Here is a 22,574-nt window from a genome sequence, read left to right as displayed (position 1 = left end):
ATCAATGGGCCTGCACACTGATCAATGGGCCTGCACACTGATCAATGGGCCTGCACACTGATCAATGGGCCTGCACACTGATCAATGGGCCTGCACACTGATCAATGGGCCTGCACACTGATCAATGGGCCTACACACTGATCAATGGGCCTGCACACTGATCAATGGGCCTACACACTGATCAATGGGCCTGCACACTGATCAATGGGCCTACACACTGATCAATGGGCCTGCACACTGATCAATGGGCCTACACACTGATCAATGGGCCTGCACACTGATCAATGGGCCTACACACTGATCAATGGGCCTGCACACTGATCAATGGGCCTACACACTGATCAATGGGCCTGCACACTGATCAATGGGCCTACACACTGATCAATGGGCCTGCACACTGATCAATGGGCCTGCACACTGATCAATGGGCCTGCACACTGATCAATGGGCCTACACACTGATCAATGGGCCTACACACTGATCAATGGGCCTGCACACTGATCAATGGGCCTGCACACTGATCAATGGGCCTGCACACTGATCAATGGGCCTACACACTGATCAATGGGCCTACACACTGATCAATGGGCCTGCACACTGATCAATGGGCCTGCACACTGATCAATGGGCCTACACACTGATCAATGGGCCTGCCCACTGATCAATGGGCCTGCACACTGATCAATGGGCCTGCACACTGATCAATGGGCCTACACACTGATCAATGGGCCTGCACACTGATCAATGGGCCTGCACACTGATCAATGGGCCTGCACACTGATCAATGGGCCTGCACACTGATCAATGGGCCTACACACTGATCAATGGGCCTGCACACTGATCAATGGGCCTACACACTGATCAATGGGCCTACACACTGATCAATGGGCCTGCACACTGATCAATGGGCCTGCACACTGATCAATGGGCCTGCACACTGATCAATGGGCCTACACACTGATCAATGGGCCTACACACTGATCAATGGGCCTACACACTGATCAATGGGCCTACACACTGATCAATGGGCCTGCACACTGATCAATGGGCCTACACACTGATCAATGGGCCTGCCCACTGATCAATGGGCCTGCACACTGATCAATGGGCCTGCACACTGATCAATGGGCCTACACACTGATCAATGGGCCTGCACACTGATCAATGGGCCTGCACACTGATCAATGGGCCTGCACACTGATCAATGGGCCTGCACACTGATCAATGGGCCTGCACACTGATCAATGGGCCTGCACACTGATCAATGGGCCTGCACACTGATCAATGGGCCTGCACACTGATCAATGGGCCTGCACACTGATCAATGGGCCTGCACACTGATCAATGGGCCTGCACACTGATCAATGGGCCTGCACACTGATCAATGGGCCTGCACACTGATCAATGGGCCTGCACACTGATCAATGGGCCTGCACACTGATCAATGGGCCTGCACACTGATCAATATCCCTACCCACTGATCAATATCCCTACCCACTGATCAATATCCCTACCCACTGATCAATATCCCTACCCACTGATCAATATCCCTACCCACTGATCAATGGGCCTACACACTGATCAATGGGCCTACACACTGATCAATGGGCCTACACACTGATCAATGGGCCTGCACACTGATCAATGGGCCTGCACACTGATCAATGGGCCTGCACACTGATCAATGGGCCTACACACTGATCAATGGGCCTACACACTGATCAATGGGCCTACACACTGATCAATGGGCCTACACACTGATCAATGGGCCTACACACTGATCAATGGGCCTACACACTGATCAATGGGCCTACACACTGATCAATGGGCCTACACACTGATCAATGGGCCTACACACTGATCAATGGGCCTGCACACTGATCAATGGGCCTGCACACTGATCAATGGGCCTGCACACTGATCAATGGGCCTGCACACTGATCAATGGGCCTGCACACTGATCAATGGGCCTGCACACTGATCAATGGGCCTGCACACTGATCAATGGGCCTGCACACTGATCAATGGGCCTACACACTGATCAATGGGCCTGCACACTGATCAATGGGCCTGCACACTGATCAATGGGCCTGCACACTGATCAATGGGCCTGCACACTGATCAATGGGCCTGCACACTGATCAATGGGCCTGCACACTGATCAATGGGCCTACACACTGATCAATGGGCCTACACACTGATCAATGGGCCTACACACTGATCAATGGGCCTACACACTGATCAATGGGCCTACACACTGATCAATGGGCCTACACACTGATCAATGGGCCTACACACTGATCAATGGGCCTACACACTGATCAATGGGCCTGCACACTGATCAATGGGCCTGCACACTGATCAATGGGCCTGCACACTGATCAATGGGCCTGCACACTGATCAATGGGCCTGCACACTGATCAATGGGCCTGCACACTGATCAATGGGCCTGCACACTGATCAATGGGCCTGCACACTGATCAATGGGCCTACACACTGATCAATGGGCCTACACACTGATCAATGGGCCTGCACACTGATCAATGGGCCTGCACACTGATCAATGGGCCTGCACACTGATCAATGGGCCTGCACACTGATCAATGGGCCTACACACTGATCAATCAACATCAGAAGAAAGTGTGACCCTTTTTATGAACGTTGGCTCCGTTGTGAAAATAAAAAGAGTTGATTGGGAATGACAACTTTATCTCACTACATTACTAGCTAGCTAATTATTCTGTGTCTATACCAGCCAAACTTCGTTGATTTGTAGCATGTTATCTTGAGTGGGCCAAATCGGCTGCGACTCTCTCTCAGGGAAGCTTTGAGCTAGCGTTTTCACATTGAGCATGCTAGCTAATTACAATAATGAAAATGGTTTTAAAGTATCCAAAACAACCAATATTACAATTTCCACAAAAAAATATTATTGCTTTTTCCCCCAACAATGAGTCTGCTCACATATGGCGAGTAATATGTTTGGAACATCGAATCGCAATGACATCAGTCTCGAATCGCAATGACATCACAGTCTCGAATCGCAATGACATCACAGTCTCGAATCGCAATGAAATCAGTCTCGAATCGCAATGACATCACAGTCTCGAATCGCAATGACATCACAGTCTCGAATCGCAATGACATCACAGTCTCGAATCGCAATGACATCACAGTCTCGAATCGCAATGACATCACAGTCTCGAACCGCAATGACATCACAGTCTCGAGTCGCAATGACATCACAGTCTCGAGTCGCAATGACATCACAGTCTCGAATCGCAATGACATCACAGTCTCGAATCGCAATGACATCACAGTCTCGAACCGCAATGACATCACAGTCTCGAGTCGCAATGACATCACAGTCTCGAGTCGCAATGACATCACAGTCTCGAGTCGCAATACATATAGAATCGTGAGGTCCCTGGCAATTCTCAGCCCTAATGTATAGTATGGCACACTTAGTTATTTATTGAATTAGCATTAAAAGCAGGAACGATATAAACAGCGAGTGACAAAAGTAATTTTTGACTGCTGCTTCTGCCAAGTTCTTTGGACACAGAGCGGTCCGTCTCTTTAGTAATGGATTCATGGAGCACTTGGCTTTTCACTTGGCAAACATTGTGTTCATGTTGGGGCCAAACGTAAACCCAATGGTTGTTAAATGTGAAATCCGGTGGCCTGGGGTGGTCTAACAGTCTTAAACCGCTGCCTGTGGCTCACACGTACGATGTACTGCTGCCAGCATGGGTTGGAGTCCCACCCACTGCTCTTTCAGCGCTCTCTCTCCTTCCTTTTCATCTTGGTCTCTCTCTAGCCAATAAACATACTACAACAAAGATTGTGGCTCGGGTTTCAATCCACAAAGATGCTCCCCTCCCTTCTGCCATCCTTCCACTAGTTCTGAGATGGCTGGATAGGTGTACGCTCCAACTAGTTTCTGCCATGTTACTGTCACCATATCCAGCCTTCACAGATGTCTAAAGGGGAGTGAACAAGAGCAAAGGAAGACAGATAGGTATTGAAATGAAACACATGCTATTGAAGTCTCCTCTGATCATGTCCTCTCCTCCCTCCAGCCCCCGGCCGCTCCGACCAGCCGTAACTACACAGAGATCCGTGAGAAGCTCCGGTCCCGTCTGACGCGTCGTAAGGAGGAGTGTCTTCCCCAGAGACGGGACTCTGACCCGTCCGTGTCCACCTCCATCGACCACCGAGACGTGGACGAGCTGTTGGACTTCATCAACTCCTCAGAGCACAAACCAGCCAACAGCGCTAAGGCTGCCAAGCGGGCACGTCATAAACAGAAGAAGAAGGTGATGTCAAATTACATGGTGGGAATACTCATCAATACAGATCAGTTAATACATCTTAAAGTGTTTGGTGTTTGTTTTGGGGCGTCTACATGTATATTTGTGTAAGTACGTAATATTTGTAGTAATCGCCTGTTTCTGTTACGTGAGGCAGCTTGGTCTCCCGAGTGGCGCAGCGGTCTAAGGCACTGCATTTCAGTGCTAGAGGCGTCACCTACAGACACCCTGGTTCGAATCCAGGCTCTATCACAACCGGCTGTGATTGGGATTCGATAGGGCGGCGCACAATTGGCCCAGCGTCGTCCGGGTTTATGTAAATAAGAACTGACTTGCCTAGTTAAATAAAGGTTACATTTAAAAATGTGAATTGATTTAAGGGACACTAGTCTATCTCCTGTTTCTGTAGTGAGACAGCTTGATGTACAGGACACCCCCTGGACAGGACACTAGTCCATCTCCTGTTTCTGTAGTGAGACGGCTTGATGTACCAGGACACCCCCTGGACAGGACACTAGTCCATCTCCTGTTTCTGTAGTGAGACAGCTTGATGAACAGGACACTAGTCCATCTCCTGTTTCTGTAGTGAGACAGCTTGATGAACAGGACACTAGTCCATCTCCTGTTTCTGTAGTGAGGCAGCTTGATGTACCAGGACACCCCCTGGACAGGACACTAGTCCATCTCCTGTTTCTGTAGTGAGGCAGCTTGATGTACAGGACACCCCCTGGACAGGACACTAGTCCATCTCCTGTTTCTGTAGTGAGGCAGCTTGATGTACAGGACACCCCCTGGACAGGACACTAGTCCATCTCCTGTTTCTGTAGTGAGGCAGCTTGATGTACAGGACACCCCCTGGACAGGACACTAGTCCATCTCCTGTTTCTGTAGTGAGGCAGCTTGATGTACCAGGACACCCCCTGGACAGGATGCTAGTCTATCTCCTGTTTCTGTAGTGAGGCAGCTTGATGTACCAGGACACCCCCTGGACAGGACACTAGTCCATCTCCTGTTTCTGTAGTGAGGCAGCTTGATGTACCAGGACACCCCCTGGACAGGATGCTAGTCTATCTCCTGTTTCTGTAGTGAGGCAGCTTGATGTACAGGACACCCCCTGGACAGGACACTAGTCTATCTCCTGTTTCTGTAGTGAGGCAGCTTGATGTACAGGACACCCCCTGGACAGGACACTAGTCTATCTCCTGTTTCTGTAGTGAGACAGCTTGATGTACAGGACACCCCCTGGACAGGACACTAGTCTATGTCCTGTTTCTGTAGTGAGACAGCTTGATGTACAGGACACTAGTCCATCTCCTGTTTCTGTAGTGAGACAGCTTGATGAACAGGACACTAGTCCATCTCCTGTTTCTGTAGTGAGACAGCTTGATGTTCAGGACACTAGTCCATCTCCTGTTTCTGTAGTGAGGCAGCTTGATGTACAGGACACCCCCTGGACAAGACACTAGTCCATCTCCTGTTACTGTAGTGAGACAGCTTGATGTACCAGGACACCCCCTGGACAGGACACTAGTCCATCTCCTGTTTCTGTAGTGAGACAGCTTGATGTACCAGGACACCCCCTGGACAGGACACTAGTCTATCTCCTGTTACTGTAGTGAGACAGCTTGATGTACCAGGACACCCCCTGGACAGGACACTAGTCCATCTCCTGTTTCTGTAGTGAGACAGCTTGATGTACAGGACACCCCCTGGACAGGACACTAGTCCATCTCCTGTTTCTGTAGTGAGACAGCTTGATGAACAGGACACTAGTCCATCTCCTGTTTCTGTAGTGAGACAGCTTGATGTACAGGACACTAGTCCATCTCCTGTTTCTGTAGTGAGACAGCTTGAAGTACCAGTACACCCCCTGGACAGGATGCTCTGTGTTTATATGCTAATAATTAATTTATAATGGGAAGTAAACACATTTTCAAGGTTGTAATTAGATGTATTCTGTCTGTCTCAGTACTCATCTGTCTAACCGTCTGACCGTCTGTCTGTCTGACCGTCTGTCTGTCTGTCTGACCGTCTGTCTGTCTGTCTGACCGTCTGTCTGTCTGTCTGTCTGACCGTCTGTCTGACCGTCTAACCGTCTGTCTGACTGTCGAACTGTAAGTCCGTCTGTCTGACCGTGTCCGTCTGACCGTGTCCGTCTGACCGTGTCCGTCTGACCGTGTCCGTCTGACCGTGTCCGTCTGACCGTGTCCGTCTGACCGTGTCCGTCTGACCGTGTCCGTCTGACCGTGTCCGTCTGACCGTGTCCGTCTGTCTGACCGTGTCCGTCTGTCTGACCGTGTCCGTCTGTCTGACCGTGTCCGTCCGTCTGACCGTGTCCGTCCGTCTGACCGTGTCCGTCCGTCTGACCGTGTTTGTCCGTCTGACCGTGTTTGTCCGTCTGACCGTGTCCGTCTGTTTGACTGTCTGTCTCTCCCCACCTCAGGAGAAGCAGAGCCAGGCAGGTAGTGGTGATGGTGAGGGAGCTGGTAGCGACCCCCCCTCAACCCCTCCAGAGCCCAGTGAGGACCCAGACCACTTCAGCCAGGAGGAGGAGGAGGAGGAGGAGGATGTGGACGGGGAGGACGGTGAAGGCCCGGAGGCTAGTCGGCTGCTGGAGTGGCCCCAGCTGGAACTAGAGAGGGTCAACTCCTTCCTGACTTCTCGGCTAGAGGAGATCAAGAACACCATCAAGGTAAGGTTAACTGCGTCCCTAAGGGCAGGCACCCTATTCCCTAAATAATGCACTATTGTGGACCAAGGCCTCGCTACTGTATATAGCCTCTCTACTGTATATAGCGCCTCTACTATATAGAATCTCTACTGTATATAGCCTCTCTACTGTATATAACCTCTCTACTGTATATAGCCTCTCTACTGTATATAGCCTCTCTACTGTATATAGCCTCTCTACTGTATATAGCCTCTCTACTGTATATAGCCTCTCTACTGTATATAGCCTCTCTACTGTATATAGCCTCTCTACTGTATATAGCCTCTCTACTGTATATAGCCTCTACTGTATATAGCCTCTACTGTATATAGCCTCTCTACTGTATATAGCCTCTCTACTGTATGTAGCCTCTCTACTGTATATAGCCTCTACTGTATGTAGCCTCTCTACTGTATGTAGCCTCTCTACTGTATATAGCCTCTCTACTGTATATAGCCTCTCTACTGTATATAGCCTCTCTACTGTATATAACCTCTCTACTGTATATAGCCTCTCTACTGTTATTTTTCACTGTCTTTTTACTGTTTTATTTCTTTACTTACCTATTGTTCATCTAATACCTTTTTTTGCACTGTTGGTTAGAGCCTGTTAGTCAGCATTTCACTGTTGTATTCGGCGCACATGACAAACTTTGATTTGATAAACGTATTGAACTTATTAGAAAATGTATTAATTTACCCAAGACTATGACATTACCAAAATGCATCAGTGATTAATATTGTCCTTTCTGAAGAGGCATCTCAGGAATGCCCCTGTCTGTGTTTCTCTAGCACTTTATAGTGAGGCAGCTTGATGTACCAGTACACCCCATGGACAGGACACTAGTCTATCTCCTGTTTCTATAGTGAGACAGCTTGATGTACCAGGACACCCCCTGGACAGGACACTAGTCTATCTCCTGTTTCTGTAGTGAGACAGCTTGATGTACCAGGACACCCCCTGGACAGGACACTAGTCTATCTCCTGTTTCTGTAGTGAGACAGCTTGATGTACCAGGACACCCCCTGGACAGGACACTAGTCTATCTCCTGTTACTGTAGTGAGACAGCTTGATGTACCAGGACACCCCCTGGACAGGACACTAGTCTATCTCCTGTTTCTGTAGTGAGACAGCTTGATGTACCAGGACACCCCCTGGACAGGACACTAGTCTATCTCCTGTTACTGTAGTGAGACAGCTTGATGTACAGGACACCCCCTGGACAGGACACTAGTCCATCTCCTGTTTCTGTAGTGAGACAGCTTGATGTACCAGGACACTAGTCCATCTCCTGTTTCTGTAGTGAGGCAGCTTGACACCCCCTGGACAGGACACTAGTCTATCTCCTGTTTCTGTAGTGAGACAGACTGATGTACAGGACACCCCCTGGACAGGACACTAGTCTATGTCCTGTTTCTATAGTGAGACAGCTTGATGTAAAGGACACCCCCTGGACGGACACTAGTCCATCTCCTGTTTCTGTAGTGAGACACCTTGATGTACAGGACACTAGTCTATCTCCTGTTACTGTAGTGAGACAGCTTGATGTACAGGACACCCCCTGGACAGGACACTAGTCTATATCCTGTTTCTGTAGTGAGACAGCTTGATGTACAGGACACCCCCTGGACAGGACACTAGTCTATCTCCTGTTTCTGTAGTGATACAGCTTGATGTACCAGGACACCCCCTGGACAGGACACTAGTCTATCTCCTGTTACTGTAGTGAGACAGCTTGACACCCCCTGGACAGGACACTAGTCCATCTCCTGTTTCTGTAGTGAGACAGCTTGATGTACCAGGACACCCCCTGGACAGGACACTAGTCCATCTCCTGTGTCTGTAGTGAGACAGCTTGATGTACAGGACACTAGTCTATCTCCTGTTTCTGTAGTGAGACAGCTTGATATACCAGGACACTAGTCTATCTCCTGTTTCTGTAGTGAGACAGCTTGATGTACAGGACACCCCCTGGACAGGACACTAGTCCATCTCCTGTTTCTGTAGTGAGGCAGCTTGATGTACAGGACACGCCCTGGACAGGACACTAGTCTATCTCCTGTTTCTGTAGTGAGACAGCTTGATGTACAGGACACCCCCTGGACAGGACACTAGTCTATATCCTGTTACTGTAGTGAGGCAGCTTGATGTACAGGACACTAGTCTATATCCTGTTACTGTAGTGAGACAGCTTGATGTACCAGGACACTAGTCTATCTCCTGTTACTGTAGTGAGACAGCTTGATGTACCAGGACACCCCCTGGACAGGACACTAGTCTATATCCTGTTTCTGTAGTGAGACAGCTTAATGTACCAGGACACTCCCTGGACAGGACACTAGTCCATCTCCTGTTTCTGTAGTGAGACAGCTTGATGTACCAGGACACCCCCTGGACAGGACACTAGTCCATCTCCTGTTTCTGTAGTGAGGCAGCTTGATGTTCAGGACACTAGTCCATCTCCTGTTTCTGTAGTGAGGCAGCTTGACACCCCCTGGACAGGACACTAGTCTATGGCAGGGCCTATTGTATTGTTTGTCTATCTATTGATGGTAAAATATGTTTTTTTTTCTTACATATTATTATTCGCACATTGTCTACTGCAGTGGTCAGCAGTGATTTCTGATTTAAGATCACTTTCTGAGTAAAAATGCAAGATCTACTGCTCAGATGTTTTTTTAAATCAACGTAAACCTATTTAAAAACAGTTCTGCAGTGAGTTTTGTGCGGTAGGCTTTAGGACCAATACATTATCACTGCGTATTGGCTATAGGCCTAATACATTATCACTGCATATTGGCTATGCTCAGTAGGCTTTAGGACCAATACATTATCACTGCATATTGGCTATAGGCCTAATACATTATCACTGCATATTGGCTATAGGCCTAATACATTATCACTGCATATTGGCTATGCTCAGTAGGCTTTAGGCCTAATACATTATCACTGCATATTGGCTATAGGCCTAATACATTATCACTGCATATTGGCTATAGGCCTAATACATTATCACTGCATATTGGCTATAGGCCTAATACATTATCACTGCATATTGGCTATAGGCCTAATACATTATCACAGCATATTGGCTATGCTCAGTAGGATATAGGCCCAATACATTATCACTGCATATTGGCTATAGGCCCAATACATTATCACTGCATATTTGCTATGCTCAGTAGGCTATAGACCCAATACATTATCACTGCATATTGGCTATAGGCCTAATACATTATCACTGCATATTGGCTATAGGCCTAATACATTATCACTGCATATTGGCTATAGGCCTAATACATTATCACTGCATATTGGCTATAGGCCTAATACATTATCACTGCATATTGGCTATAGGCCTAATACATTATCACTGCATATTGGCTATAGGCCTAATACATTATCACAGCATATTGGCTATGCTCAGTAGGCTATAGGCCCAATACATTATCACTGCATATTGGCTATAGGCCCAATACATTATCACTGCATATTTGCTATGCTCAGTAGGCTATAGACCCAATACATTATCACAGCATATTGGCTATAGGCCTAATACATTATCACTGCATATTGGCTATAGGCCTAATACATTATCACTGCATATTGGCTATAGGCCTAATACATTATCACTGCATATTGGCTATAGGCCTAATACATTATCACTGCATATTGGCTATAGGCCTAATACATTATCACAGCAAATTGGCTATGCTCAGTAGGCTATAGACCCAATACATTATCACAGCATATTGGCTATAGGCCCAATACATTATCACTGCATATTTGCTATGCTCAGTAGGCTATAGGCCCAATACATTATCACTGCATATTGGCTATGCTCAGTAGGCTATAGTCCTAATACATTATCACTGCATATTGGCTATGCTCAGTAGGCTATACGCCCAATACATTATCACTGCATATTGGCTATAGGCCTAATACTTTATCACTGTATATTGGCTATAGGCCTAATACATTATCACAGCATATTGGCTATAGGCCTAATACATTATCACTGTATATTGGCTATAGGCCTAATACATTATCACTGCATATTGGCTATAGGCCTAATACATTATCACTGCATATTGGCTATAGGCCTAATACATTATCACTGTATATTGGCTAAAGGCCTAATACATTATCACTGCATATTGGCTATAGGCCTAATACATTATCACTGTATATTGGCTATAGGCCTAATACATTATCATTGCATATTGGCTATAGGCCTAATACATTATCACTGTATATTGGCTATAGGCCTAATACATTATCACTGCATATTGGCTATAGGCCTAATACATTATCACTGTATATTGGCTATAGGCCTAATACATTATCATTGCATATTGGCTATAGGCCTAATACATTATCACTGTATATTGGCTATGCTCAGTAGGCTATAGGCCCAATACATTATCACTGCATATTGGCTATGCTCAGTAGGCTATAGACCCAATACATTATCACAGCATATTGGCTATGCATGAAGTGCCATGCCAATGATGCTCTTCTCAGACCATTTAGAAATGATATACATTTGTAATTGGTATTTGATCACAGTGGTAATTTGTTGTATTACTTGTAAGGCCCAGCTGAGTTACTGGACTGATGGGCTGCGTCTGATGCTCAGTCTGAGGGAGGGAGCAGCGTTGAGGCAGCCTCTCACCTGACTCACCGTCCCTCCGCTGAGGAAGATGGGACACAGATCCAGCTGATGGTGTAAACTCAAGTCTCACGGCATTATTTCTGCCTCCGGCATCATTTAAGGTTATCAGCTTTGCTGTGCGCTCCAGGCTTCTTGTGTCAGTCTATGGCTCGAGGAAACTGTTTCAGGGGAACGCTTCGTCTACCCGGCACGAGGGCTGTTGAATCAAGTGCACCTACCGTCAACAGCGCTAAGGAAAATAAATAGGAACTCGAGGCTTCTTTTTTTTTTTTTTTACAGATATGTTTGGAGTTCGACCGGTTGATTGCGACCCGTCGAATGTTATCCGGAGTTGGTGTCTTTTAGCGGCGGTTTCTCAGACACAAATCAAGCATAGTCCTGGACCAAAACATCAAGCTCAATGGAGCGTCTCCATCGAAAGACATGTAGGACTAGGCTTAATCTGTGTTCAGGAAACCAGTCCTCAATCTGTTCATATCAGTGTTTCAGTGAGTGTATTATGTGCAATCTGATAAACAGCTGAAACCCTGATTTAAGGGAGTTTAGCTGTTTTAAATGTTGGTTTATTAAACTGGCAGTTTAGCTGTTTTAAATGTTGGTTCATTAAACTTATTGCTGCTTTTCTTCTCTTTTCTAAAATAACAACGTTGACCTTTGACCTTGCAGGACTCTATCCGGGCCTCGTTCTCCATGTACGACCTCAACCTGGATGTGAATGACTTCCCGAAGAAGGCTGCTACTCTGGAGGGCAACCATCTTCTCTCCCACCTCAACGGCTCCTCCTGCTCTGACCTGCAGCAGATAGACCTAGACCTGGCCCCTCTCTCCCTGGGTACCTTCAAGAGCCATCTGGACCTGGTCAGCGGCTGGGAGGAGGCCCATCCCCGGGACAACTCCCCCATCGGACCCATCTCAACGCCCGCTAGTACTACTGTACCTGGGATAGGGGGACCAGGGGTTGGTACTGGGGTGAAGGATGTTCACAGGCTCCACACCACCCCCAGCCTCTCCAAGCTGATCCGGGTGCGTTCCCCAGAGAGGTGCCCCTCTGCTAGGCCTGAGAATAAACACCAGGCCCCTGCTTCGATCCAGACCCAGGCCTCTATTAAGGTAGCTAAGCCTAAAGAGGAGACCCCAGCGGAGCCCAAGAGCATTACTATCCCTACTCCTGGGGCTGGGGTTAATGCCGGGGCTGGCAAGCTGAAGAAGGGCAAGAAGCAGCAGCAGCAGCAACGGCAGGACCAGCTGCCTCCAGAACAGAACCAGACCAGACCCGGATCCAAAGCAGCTGCGGAGTCGCAGAAAACTGGTCCCAACAGTTCTGATGCTGTGGGTTCTAAGGCTGGTTCTGGTTCCAAACCACCACCTCACTCGGCTGAGAGCCAGAGAACCGGGCCAAGGAGGGCAGAGGAGACCAGGCCCACCCGGCAGCAGGCTACCAACGGGACAGTGACTAGCGCGGGTGCTCCCAACACCCAAAGAGGGAAGGGGGAGGAGCAAGAGGCCAAAGGTCACTCTGTCACCTCAGCCAATCACAACCAAGCCCAGCAGCCCAAGGGGAAGAATAAGAAGAACAAGAACAAGGGAACCAGCCGCAACATTGGTACGTTAGATAACGCTCTAGTGGACTGTCTCTAGTGTTATACATGTTAGTTTAGATAACCCTCTAGTGGACTGTCTCTAGTGTTATACATGTTAGTTTAGATAACCCTCTAGTGGACTGTCTCTAGTGTTATACATGTTAGTTTAGATAACTCTCTAGTGGACTGTCTCTAGTGTTATACATGTTAGTTTAGATAACCCTCTAGTGGACTGTCTCTAGTGTTATACCTGTTAGTTTAGATAACCCTCTAGTGGACTGTCTCTAGTGTTATACATGTTAGTTTAGATAACCCTCTAGTGGACTGTCTCTAGTGTTATACATGTAGGAGAGGAGACGTGTTAGTTTAGATAACCCTCTAGTGGACTGTCTCTAGTGTTATACCTGTTAGTTTAGATAACCCTCTAGTGGACTGTCTCTAGTGTTATACATGTTAGTTTAGATAACCCTCTAGTGGACTGTCTCTAGTGTTATACCTGTTAGTTTAGATAACCCTCTAGTGGACTGTCTCTAGTGTTATACATGTTAGTTTAGATAACCCTCTAGTGGACTGTCTCTAGTGTTATACCTGTTAGTTTAGATAACCCTCTAGTGGACTGTCTCTAGTGTTATACATGTTAGTTTAGATAACCCTCTAGTGGACTGTCTCTAGTGTTATACCTGTTAGTTTAGATAACCCTCTAGTGGACTGTCTCTAGTGTTATACCTGTTGTAGGAGAGGAGACCTGTTAGTTTAGATAACCCTCTAGTGGACTGTCTCTAGTGTTATACATGTTAGTTTAGATAACCCTCTAGTGGACTGTCTCTAGTGTTATACCTGTTAGTTTAGATAACCCTCTAGTGGACTGTCTCTAGTGTTATACCTGTTGTAGGAGAGGAGACCTGTTAGTTTAGATAACCCTCTAGTGGACTGTCTCTAGTGTTATACATGTTAGTTTAGATAACCCTCTAGTGGACTGTCTCTAGTGTTATACATGTTAGTTTAGATAACCCTCTAGTGGACTGTCTCTAGTGTTATACCTGTTGTAGGAGAGGAGACCTGTTAGTTTAGATAACCCTCTAGTGGACTGTCTCTAGTGTTATACATGTTAGTTTAGATAACCCTCTAGTGGACTGTCTCTAGTGTTATACATGTTAGTTTAGATAACCCTCTAGTGGACTCTCTCTAGTGTTATACATGTAGGAGAGGAGACGTGTTAGTTTAGATAACCCTCTAGTGGACTGTCTCTAGTGTTATACATGTTAGTTTAGATAACCCTCTAGTGGACTGTCTCTAGTGTTATACATGTTAGTTTAGATAACCCTCTAGTGGAGTGTCTCTAGTGTTATACCTGTTGTAGGAGAGGAGACGTGTTAGTTTAGATAACCCTCTAGTGGACTGTCTCTAGTGTTATACATGTTAGTTTAGATAACCCTCTAGTGGACTGTCTCTAGTGTTATACATGTTAGTTTAGATAACCCTCTAGTGGACTGTCTCTAGTGTTATACCTGTTGTAGGAGAGGAGACCTGTTAGTTTAGATAACCCTCTAGTGGACTGTCTCTAGTGTTATACATGTTAGTTTAGATAACCCTCTAGTGGACTGTCTCTAGTGTTATACATGTAGGAGAGGAGACGTGTTAGTTTAGATAACCCTCTAGTGGACTGTCTCTAGTGTTATACATGTTAGTTTAGATAACCCTCTAGTGGACTGTCTCTAGTGTTATACATGTTAGTTTAGATAACCCTCTAGTGGACTGTCTCTTGTGTTATACATGTAGGAGAGGAGACCTGTTAGTTTAGATAACCCTCTAGTGGACTGTCTCTAGTGTTATACGTGTTAGTTTAGATAACCCTCTAGTGGACTGTCTCTAGTGTTATACATGTAGGAGAGGAGACGTCAGTGTGAATGATGAGGCGATCAGACAGCATGTCCGTTCGTTGGTGGTGATGTTTCTGTCCTGTTTCTTTCTTCCCCAGAGGATGTGTTTCTCCCTAAAGACGTAGACCCAAAAGAAATGGATGAGATTGATCGTGAGGTGGAATACTTCAAAAGGTAAAGCTCGGCCCCTGTGACAATCCAAAACATTTAGGGCCGTTTCTCCTTGGCGGGGGGGGGGGGCTCCAGCCTCCTGTTTGTAGAACCATGTTGTGATATTTCTCTCTCCCTCCATCTCTCCTCTTTCTCTCTCCCTCCATCTCTCTCCTCTTTCTCTCTCCCTCCATCTCTCTCCTCTTTCTCTCTCCCTCCATCTTTCCTCCTTCTCTCTCCCTCATCTCTCTCCTCTTTCTCTCTCCCTCCATCTCTCCTCTTTCTCTCTCCCTCCATCTCTCTCCTCTTTCTCTCTCCCTCCATCTCTCTCCTCTTTCTCTCTCCCTCCATCACTCTCCTCTTTCTCTCTCCCTCCATCTCTCTCCTCTTTCTCTCTCCCTCCATCTCTCTCCTCTTTCTCTCTCCCTCCATCACTCTCCTCTTTCTCTCTCCCTCCATCTCTCTCCTCTTTCTCTCTCCCTCCATCTCTCTCCTCTTTCTCTCTCCCTCCATCACTCTCCTCTTTCTCTCTCCCTCCACCTCTCTCCCCCTTCTCTCTCCCTCCATCTCTCTCCCTCCATCTCTCTCCTCTTTCTCTCTCCCTCATCTCTCTCCTCTTTCTCTCTCCCTCATCTCTCTCCTCTTTCTCTCTCCCTCCATCTCTCTCCTCTTTCTCTCTCCCTCCATCTCTCTCCTCTTTCTCTCTCCCTCCATCTCTCTCCTCTTTCTCTCTCCCTCCATCTCTCTCCCTCCATCTCTCTCCTCCTTCTCTCTCCCTCAATCTCTCTCCTCTTTCTCTCTCCCTCCATCTCTCTCCTCTTTCTCTCTCCCTCATCTCTCTCCTCTTTCTCTCTCCCTCATCTCTCTCCTCTTTCTCTCTCCCTCCATCTCTCTCCTCCTTCTCTCTCCCTCCATCTCTCTCCTCTTTCTCTCTCCCTCCATCTCTCCTCTTTCTCTCTCCCTCCACCTCTCTCCTCTTTCTCTCTCCCTCATCTCTCTCCTCTTTCTCTCTCCCTCCATCTCTCTCCTCTTTCTCTCTCCCTCCATCTCTCTCCTCCTTCTCTCTCCCTCCATCTCTCTCCTCTTTCTCTCTCCCTCATCTCTCTCCTCTTTCTCTCTCCCTCATCTCTCTCCTCTTTCTCTCTCCCTCCATCTCTCTCCTCTTTCTCTCTCCCTCCATCTCTCTCCTCCTTCTCTCTCCCTCCATCTCTCTCCTCTTTCTCTCTCCCTCCATCTCTCTCCTCTTTCTCTCTCCCTCCATCTCTCTCCTCTTTCTCTCTCCCTCCATCTCTCTCCTCCTTCTCTCTCCCTCCATCTCTCTCCTCTTTCTCTCTCCCTCCATCTCTCTCCTCTTTCTCTCTCCCCTCTTTCTCTCTCCATCCACCTCTCTCCTCTTTCTCTCTCCCTCCACCTCTCTCCTCTTTCTCTCTCCCTCCATCTCTCCTCTTTCTCTCTCCCTCCATCTCTCTCCTCCTTCTCTCTCCCTCCATCTCTCCTCTTTCTCTCTCCCTCCATCTCTCTCCTCCTTCTCTCTCCCTCCATCTCTCTCCTCTTTCTCTCTCCCTCCATCTCTCCTCTTTCTCTCTCCCTCCATCTCTCCTCTTTCTCTCTCCCTCCATCTCTCTCCTCCTCTCTCCCTCCATCTCTCTCCTCTTTCTCTCTCCCTCCATCTCTCTCCTCTTTCTCTCTCCCTCCATCTCTCTCCTCTTTCTCTCTCCCTCCATCTCTCCTCCTTCTCTCCCTCCATCTCTCTCCTCCTTCTCTCTCCCTTCATCTCTCCCCTCCTTCTCTCTCCCTTCATCTCTCTCCTCCTTCTCTCTCCCTTCATCTCTCCCCTCCTTCTCTCTCCCTTCATCTCTCCCCTCTTTCTCTCTCCCTCCATCTCTCCTCTTTCTCTCTCCCTCCACCTATCTCCTCTTTCTCTCTCCCTCCATCTCTCTCCCCCTTCTCTCTCCCTCCATCTCTCTCCTCCTTCTCTCTCCCTCCTTCTCTCTCCCTCATCTCTCTCCTCTTTCTCTCTCCCTCATCTCTCTCCTCTTTCTCTCTCCCTCCATCTCTCTCCTCTTTCTCTCTCCCTCCATCTCTCTCCTCTTTCTCTCTCCCTCCATCTCTCTCCTCTTTCTCTCTCCCTCCATCTCTCTCCCTCCATCTCTCTCCCTCCATCTCTCTCCTCCTTCTCTCTCCCTCCATCACTCTCCTCTTTCTCTCTCCCTCCATCTCTCTCCTCTTTCTCTCTCCCTCCATCTCTCTCCTCTTTCTCTCTCCCTCCATCTCTCTCCCTCCATCTCTCTCCTCTTTCTCTCTCCCTCCATCTCTCTCCCTCCATCTCTCTCCCTCCATCTCTCTCCTCTTTCTCTCTCCCTCCATCTCTCTCCCTCCATCTCTCTCCCTCCATCTCTCTCCCTCCATCTCTCTCCCTCCATCTCTCTCCCTCCATCTCTCTCTCCCTCCCTCTCTCTCCCTCCATCTCTCTCGTCTCTCTGTAGGTTTTGCCTTGACTCTGCTAAACAGACCCGCCAGAAGGTTGCAGTGAACTGGTCCAACTTTACCCTCAAATAGGATCCTTCCAACGCAGCCCAGTAACTGACGGGTTCTAGAATGCAGAACCCCCCCCCCCTCCCCCAACATGACTATGTCCATCCAACCCCGACGGCCTGAGGCCTTCTCTCATTCCCACTCTTCCTCCTCCTCCTCCTCCTCTTTTTCCTCACCAAGCCAAGGGACCCTGGTGCAACACCATTTTCCATTCGTCAGGTCTGCGATGCTATTGGCTGACAGCCAGGGATCATTCACGCACGGGCCCGGCTGAGACTCGACTCTCTGCTGTTTCACAACGAGGGAGATGAGAGGTCCAAGTTGAAACATGGCCGGGTGTTGGTTCTCCCTCTATCAGATCTGATCTACTGTGTACTTCACTATGTAGTATGGAAAACAGTTCCTTTTTACAATAAAACCTGTTTGTTTTTTTTAAATTGTAATTACGGGACATTTTAACATTTGTAGAAACCTTCTTGGATTGTTATCGGTTGGTTCAATCTGGTGCTTCTGTTCTCCAACAGGTACTGTCCCATGATGAACTTTTACTGTCTTTAGTTTAGGGTAATCTCCCCCATCTCTCCCTCAACACACAACGCTCTGTGGACAGCCACTGTTTTAGATTATGAATTGCCTCTAAATGATTTTACGTTGATTTTAAGTTCAGATCAGAATAGGTCTTATGGTATGGAGGATGTAATGTTAAAGCACATTATACTGTCATAGACACCATGTGAGGGCTGGTTATCTATACTGTCATAGACACCATGTGAGGGCTGGTTATCTATACTGTCATAGACACCATGTGTGGGCTGGTTATCTATACTGTCATAGACACCATGTGAGGGTTGGTTATCTATACTGTCATAGACACCATGTGTGGGCTGGTTATCTATACTGTCATAGACACCATGTGTGGGCTGGTTATCTATACTGTCATAGACACCATGTGTGGGCTGGTTATCTATACTGTCATGGACACCATGTGTGGGCTGGTTATACTGTCATAGACACCATGTGTGGGCTGGTTATCTATACTGTCATAGACACCATGTGTGGGCTGGCTATACTGTCATAGACACCATGTGTGGGTTGGTTATCTATACTGTCATAGACACCATGTGTGGGCTGTTTATACTGTCATGGACGCCATGTGTGGGCTGGTTATCTATACTGTCATAGACACCATGTGTGGGCTGGTTATCTATACTGTCATAGACACCATGTGTGGGCTGGTTATCTATACTGTCATAGACACCATGTGTGGGCTGGTTATCTATACTGTCATAGACACCATGTGTGGGCTGGTTATCTCTACTGTCATAGACGCCATGTGTGGGCTGGTTATCTATACTGTCATAGACACCATGTGTGGGCTGGTTATACTGTCATAGACACCATGTGTGGGCTGGTTATCTATACTGTCATAGACACCACCACCATGTGTGGGCTGGTTATCTATACTGTCATAGACACCATGTGTGGGCTGGTTATCTATACTGTCATAGACACCATGTGAGGGCTGGTTATCTATACTGTCATAGACACCACCACCATGTGTGGGCTGGTTATCTATACTGTCATAGACACCATGTGTGGGCTGGTTATCTATACTGTCATAGACACCATGTGTGGGCTGGTTATCTATACTGTCATAGACACCATGTGTGGGCTGGTTATCTATACTGTCATAGACACCATGTCTGGGCTGGTTATCTATACTGTCATAGACACCATGTGTGGGCTGGTTATCTATACTGTCATAGACACCATGTGTGGGCTGGTTATCTATACTGTCATAGACACCATGTGTGGGCTGGTTATCTATACTGTCATAGACACCATGTGAGGGCTGGTTATCTATACTGTCATAGACACCATGTGTGGGCTGGTTATCTATACTGTCATAGACACCATGTGTGGGCTGGTTATCTATACTGTCATAGACACCATGTGTGGGCTGGTTATCTATACTGGTATTGTGCTCTCATGACTTCATCGTACTGCTCTGATTGTGCCAATCTGTCCCCTCAATATGACATCACAGGCTGAACCAACGCTGTTCATTAATTGAATGGTTTGTTGCGTCAACATCAAATCTTGAGTCCAAGGTTGTGCCCTATTCCCTATGTAGTGCACTCCTTTAGACTTGGACCCATAGGGCTATAGTGAAAAGTAGTGCACTATATAGGGAATAGGGTGCAACTCAAGAGTCCCATTGAGTAAGTCATTATGGTGTAGGTTTATCAATGTTCCTCGAACTGTAGGAATGAACGGTAGTGGATGACACGGAACAAGAGATTCATTACCTCCTTGTACAATGCTATTATTTTGTATGAAATTGTGACAAATGGTTTTGTTTTAACAAAAAATGAACGTTTGGAAAGTAATCAACGACACTAATATAAACTCGATTTATTTTTGTTATTTTTTTAATATAAATAAAAGAAATAAAGTATGTATCTGGTTACTGTGTTTAACACTTTGAATGACGTCTTCACAAGATGTGTTCAAAATGAAACCAGATTGATTTCTCCCCCCTGTATATTCTATATAAAGTCATGGTTATCTTCCGTGGTCAGCCTCCCCGTGTTGTTCAGACATCGGAGCCACGCTCCATTCTTCTCTTTATGCTTCAAAGTTACATCTTCCCATTGGTTGTTGAAGTAACTGCTGATCAGAGCTGATATCTCCCCATTGGTTGTTGAAGTAACTGCTGATCAGAGCTGATATCTCCCCATTGGTTGTTCAAGTAACTGCTGATCAGAGCTGATATCTCCCATTGGTTGTTCAAGTAACTGCTGATCAGAGCTGATATCTCCCATTGGTTGTTCAAGTAACTGCTGATCAGAGCTGATATCTCCCATTGGTTGTTCAAGTAACTGCTAATCAGAGCTGATATCTCCCCATTGGTTGTTCAAGTAACTGCTAATCAGAGCTGATATCTCCCATTGGTTGTTCAAGTAACTGCTGATCAGAGCTGATATCTCCCCATTGGTTGTTCAAGTAACTGCTGATCAGAGCTGATATCTCCCATTGGTTGTTCAAGTAACTGCTAATCAGAGCTGATATCTCCCATTGGTTTTTCAAGTAACTGCTGATCAGAGCTGATATCTCCCCATTGGTTGTTCAAGTAACTGCTGATCAGAGCTGATATCTCCCCATTGGTTGTTCAAGTAACTGCTGATCAGAGCTGATATCTCCCATTGGTTGTTCAAGTAACTGCTAATCAGAGCTGATATCTCCCCATTGGTTGTTCAAGTAACTGCTAATCAGAGCTGATATCTCCCATTGGTTGTTCAAGTAACTGCTGATCAGAGCTGATATCTCCCCATTGGTTGTTCAAGTAACTGCTGATCAGAGCTGATATCTCCCATTGGTTGTTCAAGTAACTGCTAATCAGAGCTGATATCTCCCCATTGGTTGTTCAAGTAACTGCTGATCAGAGCTGATATCTCCCATTGGTTGTTCAAGTAACTGCTGATCAGAGCTGATATCTCCCATTGGTTGTTCAAGTAACTGCTGATCAGAGCTGATATCTCCCATTGGTTGTTCAAGTAACTGCTGATCAGAGCTGATATCTCCCCATTGGTTGTTCAAGTAACTGCTGATCAGAGCTGATATCTCCCCTATGGTGGTCTGTGATTATGGTTCTATACTGTGGCCATGTTCTCAAATGGCACCCTATTCCCTATATATAGTGCACGACTTGTGACCAGGACCCATAGGGGTAGTGCACTATATAGTGAATAGGGTGCTATTTTGGATGCTGCCCATAGCTGCCTCATACTGTTGTTTTGGTCTCTCAACTCCTTCACATACAGGATTGTATTCGTTTAGTTATCCAACGGAATAAAACAGACAGGAAGGGACGACTTGTTACATGTCCATTTTAAGAACTGTTTTTTATTTTCAGTTGAAAAATGTTTTGTACATAAAAGTGATTTTAGGGCATTTTTTAAAACACGTCCGCAATGATAACCTTTGTCTCTCGGAGGTTTTGTTGAGGATTTCAACCATGGTACAAAAATTCACAATCCTCTGTGCCCCTTCTGGGGTCATTACACCTCAATAAGAACCTCTCCTTCTGTCTCTCCGTATCTGATGAGTGTCCCTTTTTCTGATCAGGAAACGATCAATCGTTTTAAGTGATGTTACCGAAAGAAGTGGTGCTTCGATGATTCCAAGTTAGTCGTCAAAAAAACATTGTCTGAAGTTTCCGTGATTTATGTTTTTTGTTATTATTATTTTTTTTCTTCCAGAAAATCTGTTTCTGAAATTTTGTATCCCAGTTTATATTCAACTAGAAGATATGATCTGAAATGTGTGGAATGTAAATGTATACTATACCCTACGACAAGTTGGCTTTTCTGTTTTTTTTTGTTTTTTAATTATTCACTTTTGATACTGTGAAAATCTTTCGTTCAGAAAGATTAAAACATTACAGTTTTGACATAATGAAGTGTTGTGTTTTTATTTCTGAGTGGTTTTAAGGCTGCATGACATGATGCATCATCGTGTTAAGTAAATTCGTTAGAGAATTGTCTTCGTATTTTCAACCAAAGTCCTCTTTCAAGGTCATGTCCAGACTACCAGACGATTGGCGGACATAAGGGCCCAACTTACTCTGGTTTACACCAGCTCTCAAAGTCTTACTGACAGCTCGTTGGGGAAAATGGATGGGGTTTTGGAATAAATGCAGAAAAGGAGATCTGATGTGATGTAAACA

The 22,574-nt window shown here is 46.5% G+C and overlaps 1 protein-coding gene across 2 annotated transcripts in view; it reads left to right on the top strand.

The window, feature by feature from the left end:
- The window catches only part of LOC129827299 (protein FAM193B-like), a 67,131-nt gene extending 44,828 nt beyond the window's left edge, over positions 1 to 22,303 (top strand). Inside the window, exons 7-11 of one of the 2 annotated variants that reach the window (XM_055888021.1) lie at positions 4,084 to 4,338; positions 6,758 to 7,006; positions 12,367 to 13,303; positions 15,259 to 15,334; positions 17,797 to 22,303. In XM_055888021.1, coding sequence (XP_055743996.1) covers positions 4,084 to 4,338; positions 6,758 to 7,006; positions 12,367 to 13,303; positions 15,259 to 15,334; positions 17,797 to 17,869 — 1,590 coding nt within the window. In that variant the 3' untranslated portion in view covers positions 17,870 to 22,303. The remainder of the gene's footprint in view (positions 1 to 4,083; positions 4,339 to 6,757; positions 7,007 to 12,366; positions 13,304 to 15,258; positions 15,335 to 17,796) is intronic. The other variant, XM_055888022.1, reaches the window with a different exon arrangement.
- The last annotated feature ends 271 nt before the right edge of the window (positions 22,304 to 22,574 follow it).

The sequence above is a fragment of the Salvelinus fontinalis genome, chromosome 29 (genome assembly GCF_029448725.1).
Source record: "Salvelinus fontinalis isolate EN_2023a chromosome 29, ASM2944872v1, whole genome shotgun sequence".
Taxonomy (NCBI): Eukaryota; Metazoa; Chordata; class Actinopteri; order Salmoniformes; family Salmonidae; genus Salvelinus; species Salvelinus fontinalis.
Note: the sequence above shows the minus strand (reverse complement) of the source record. Positions and strands in the feature narration are given on the sequence as shown.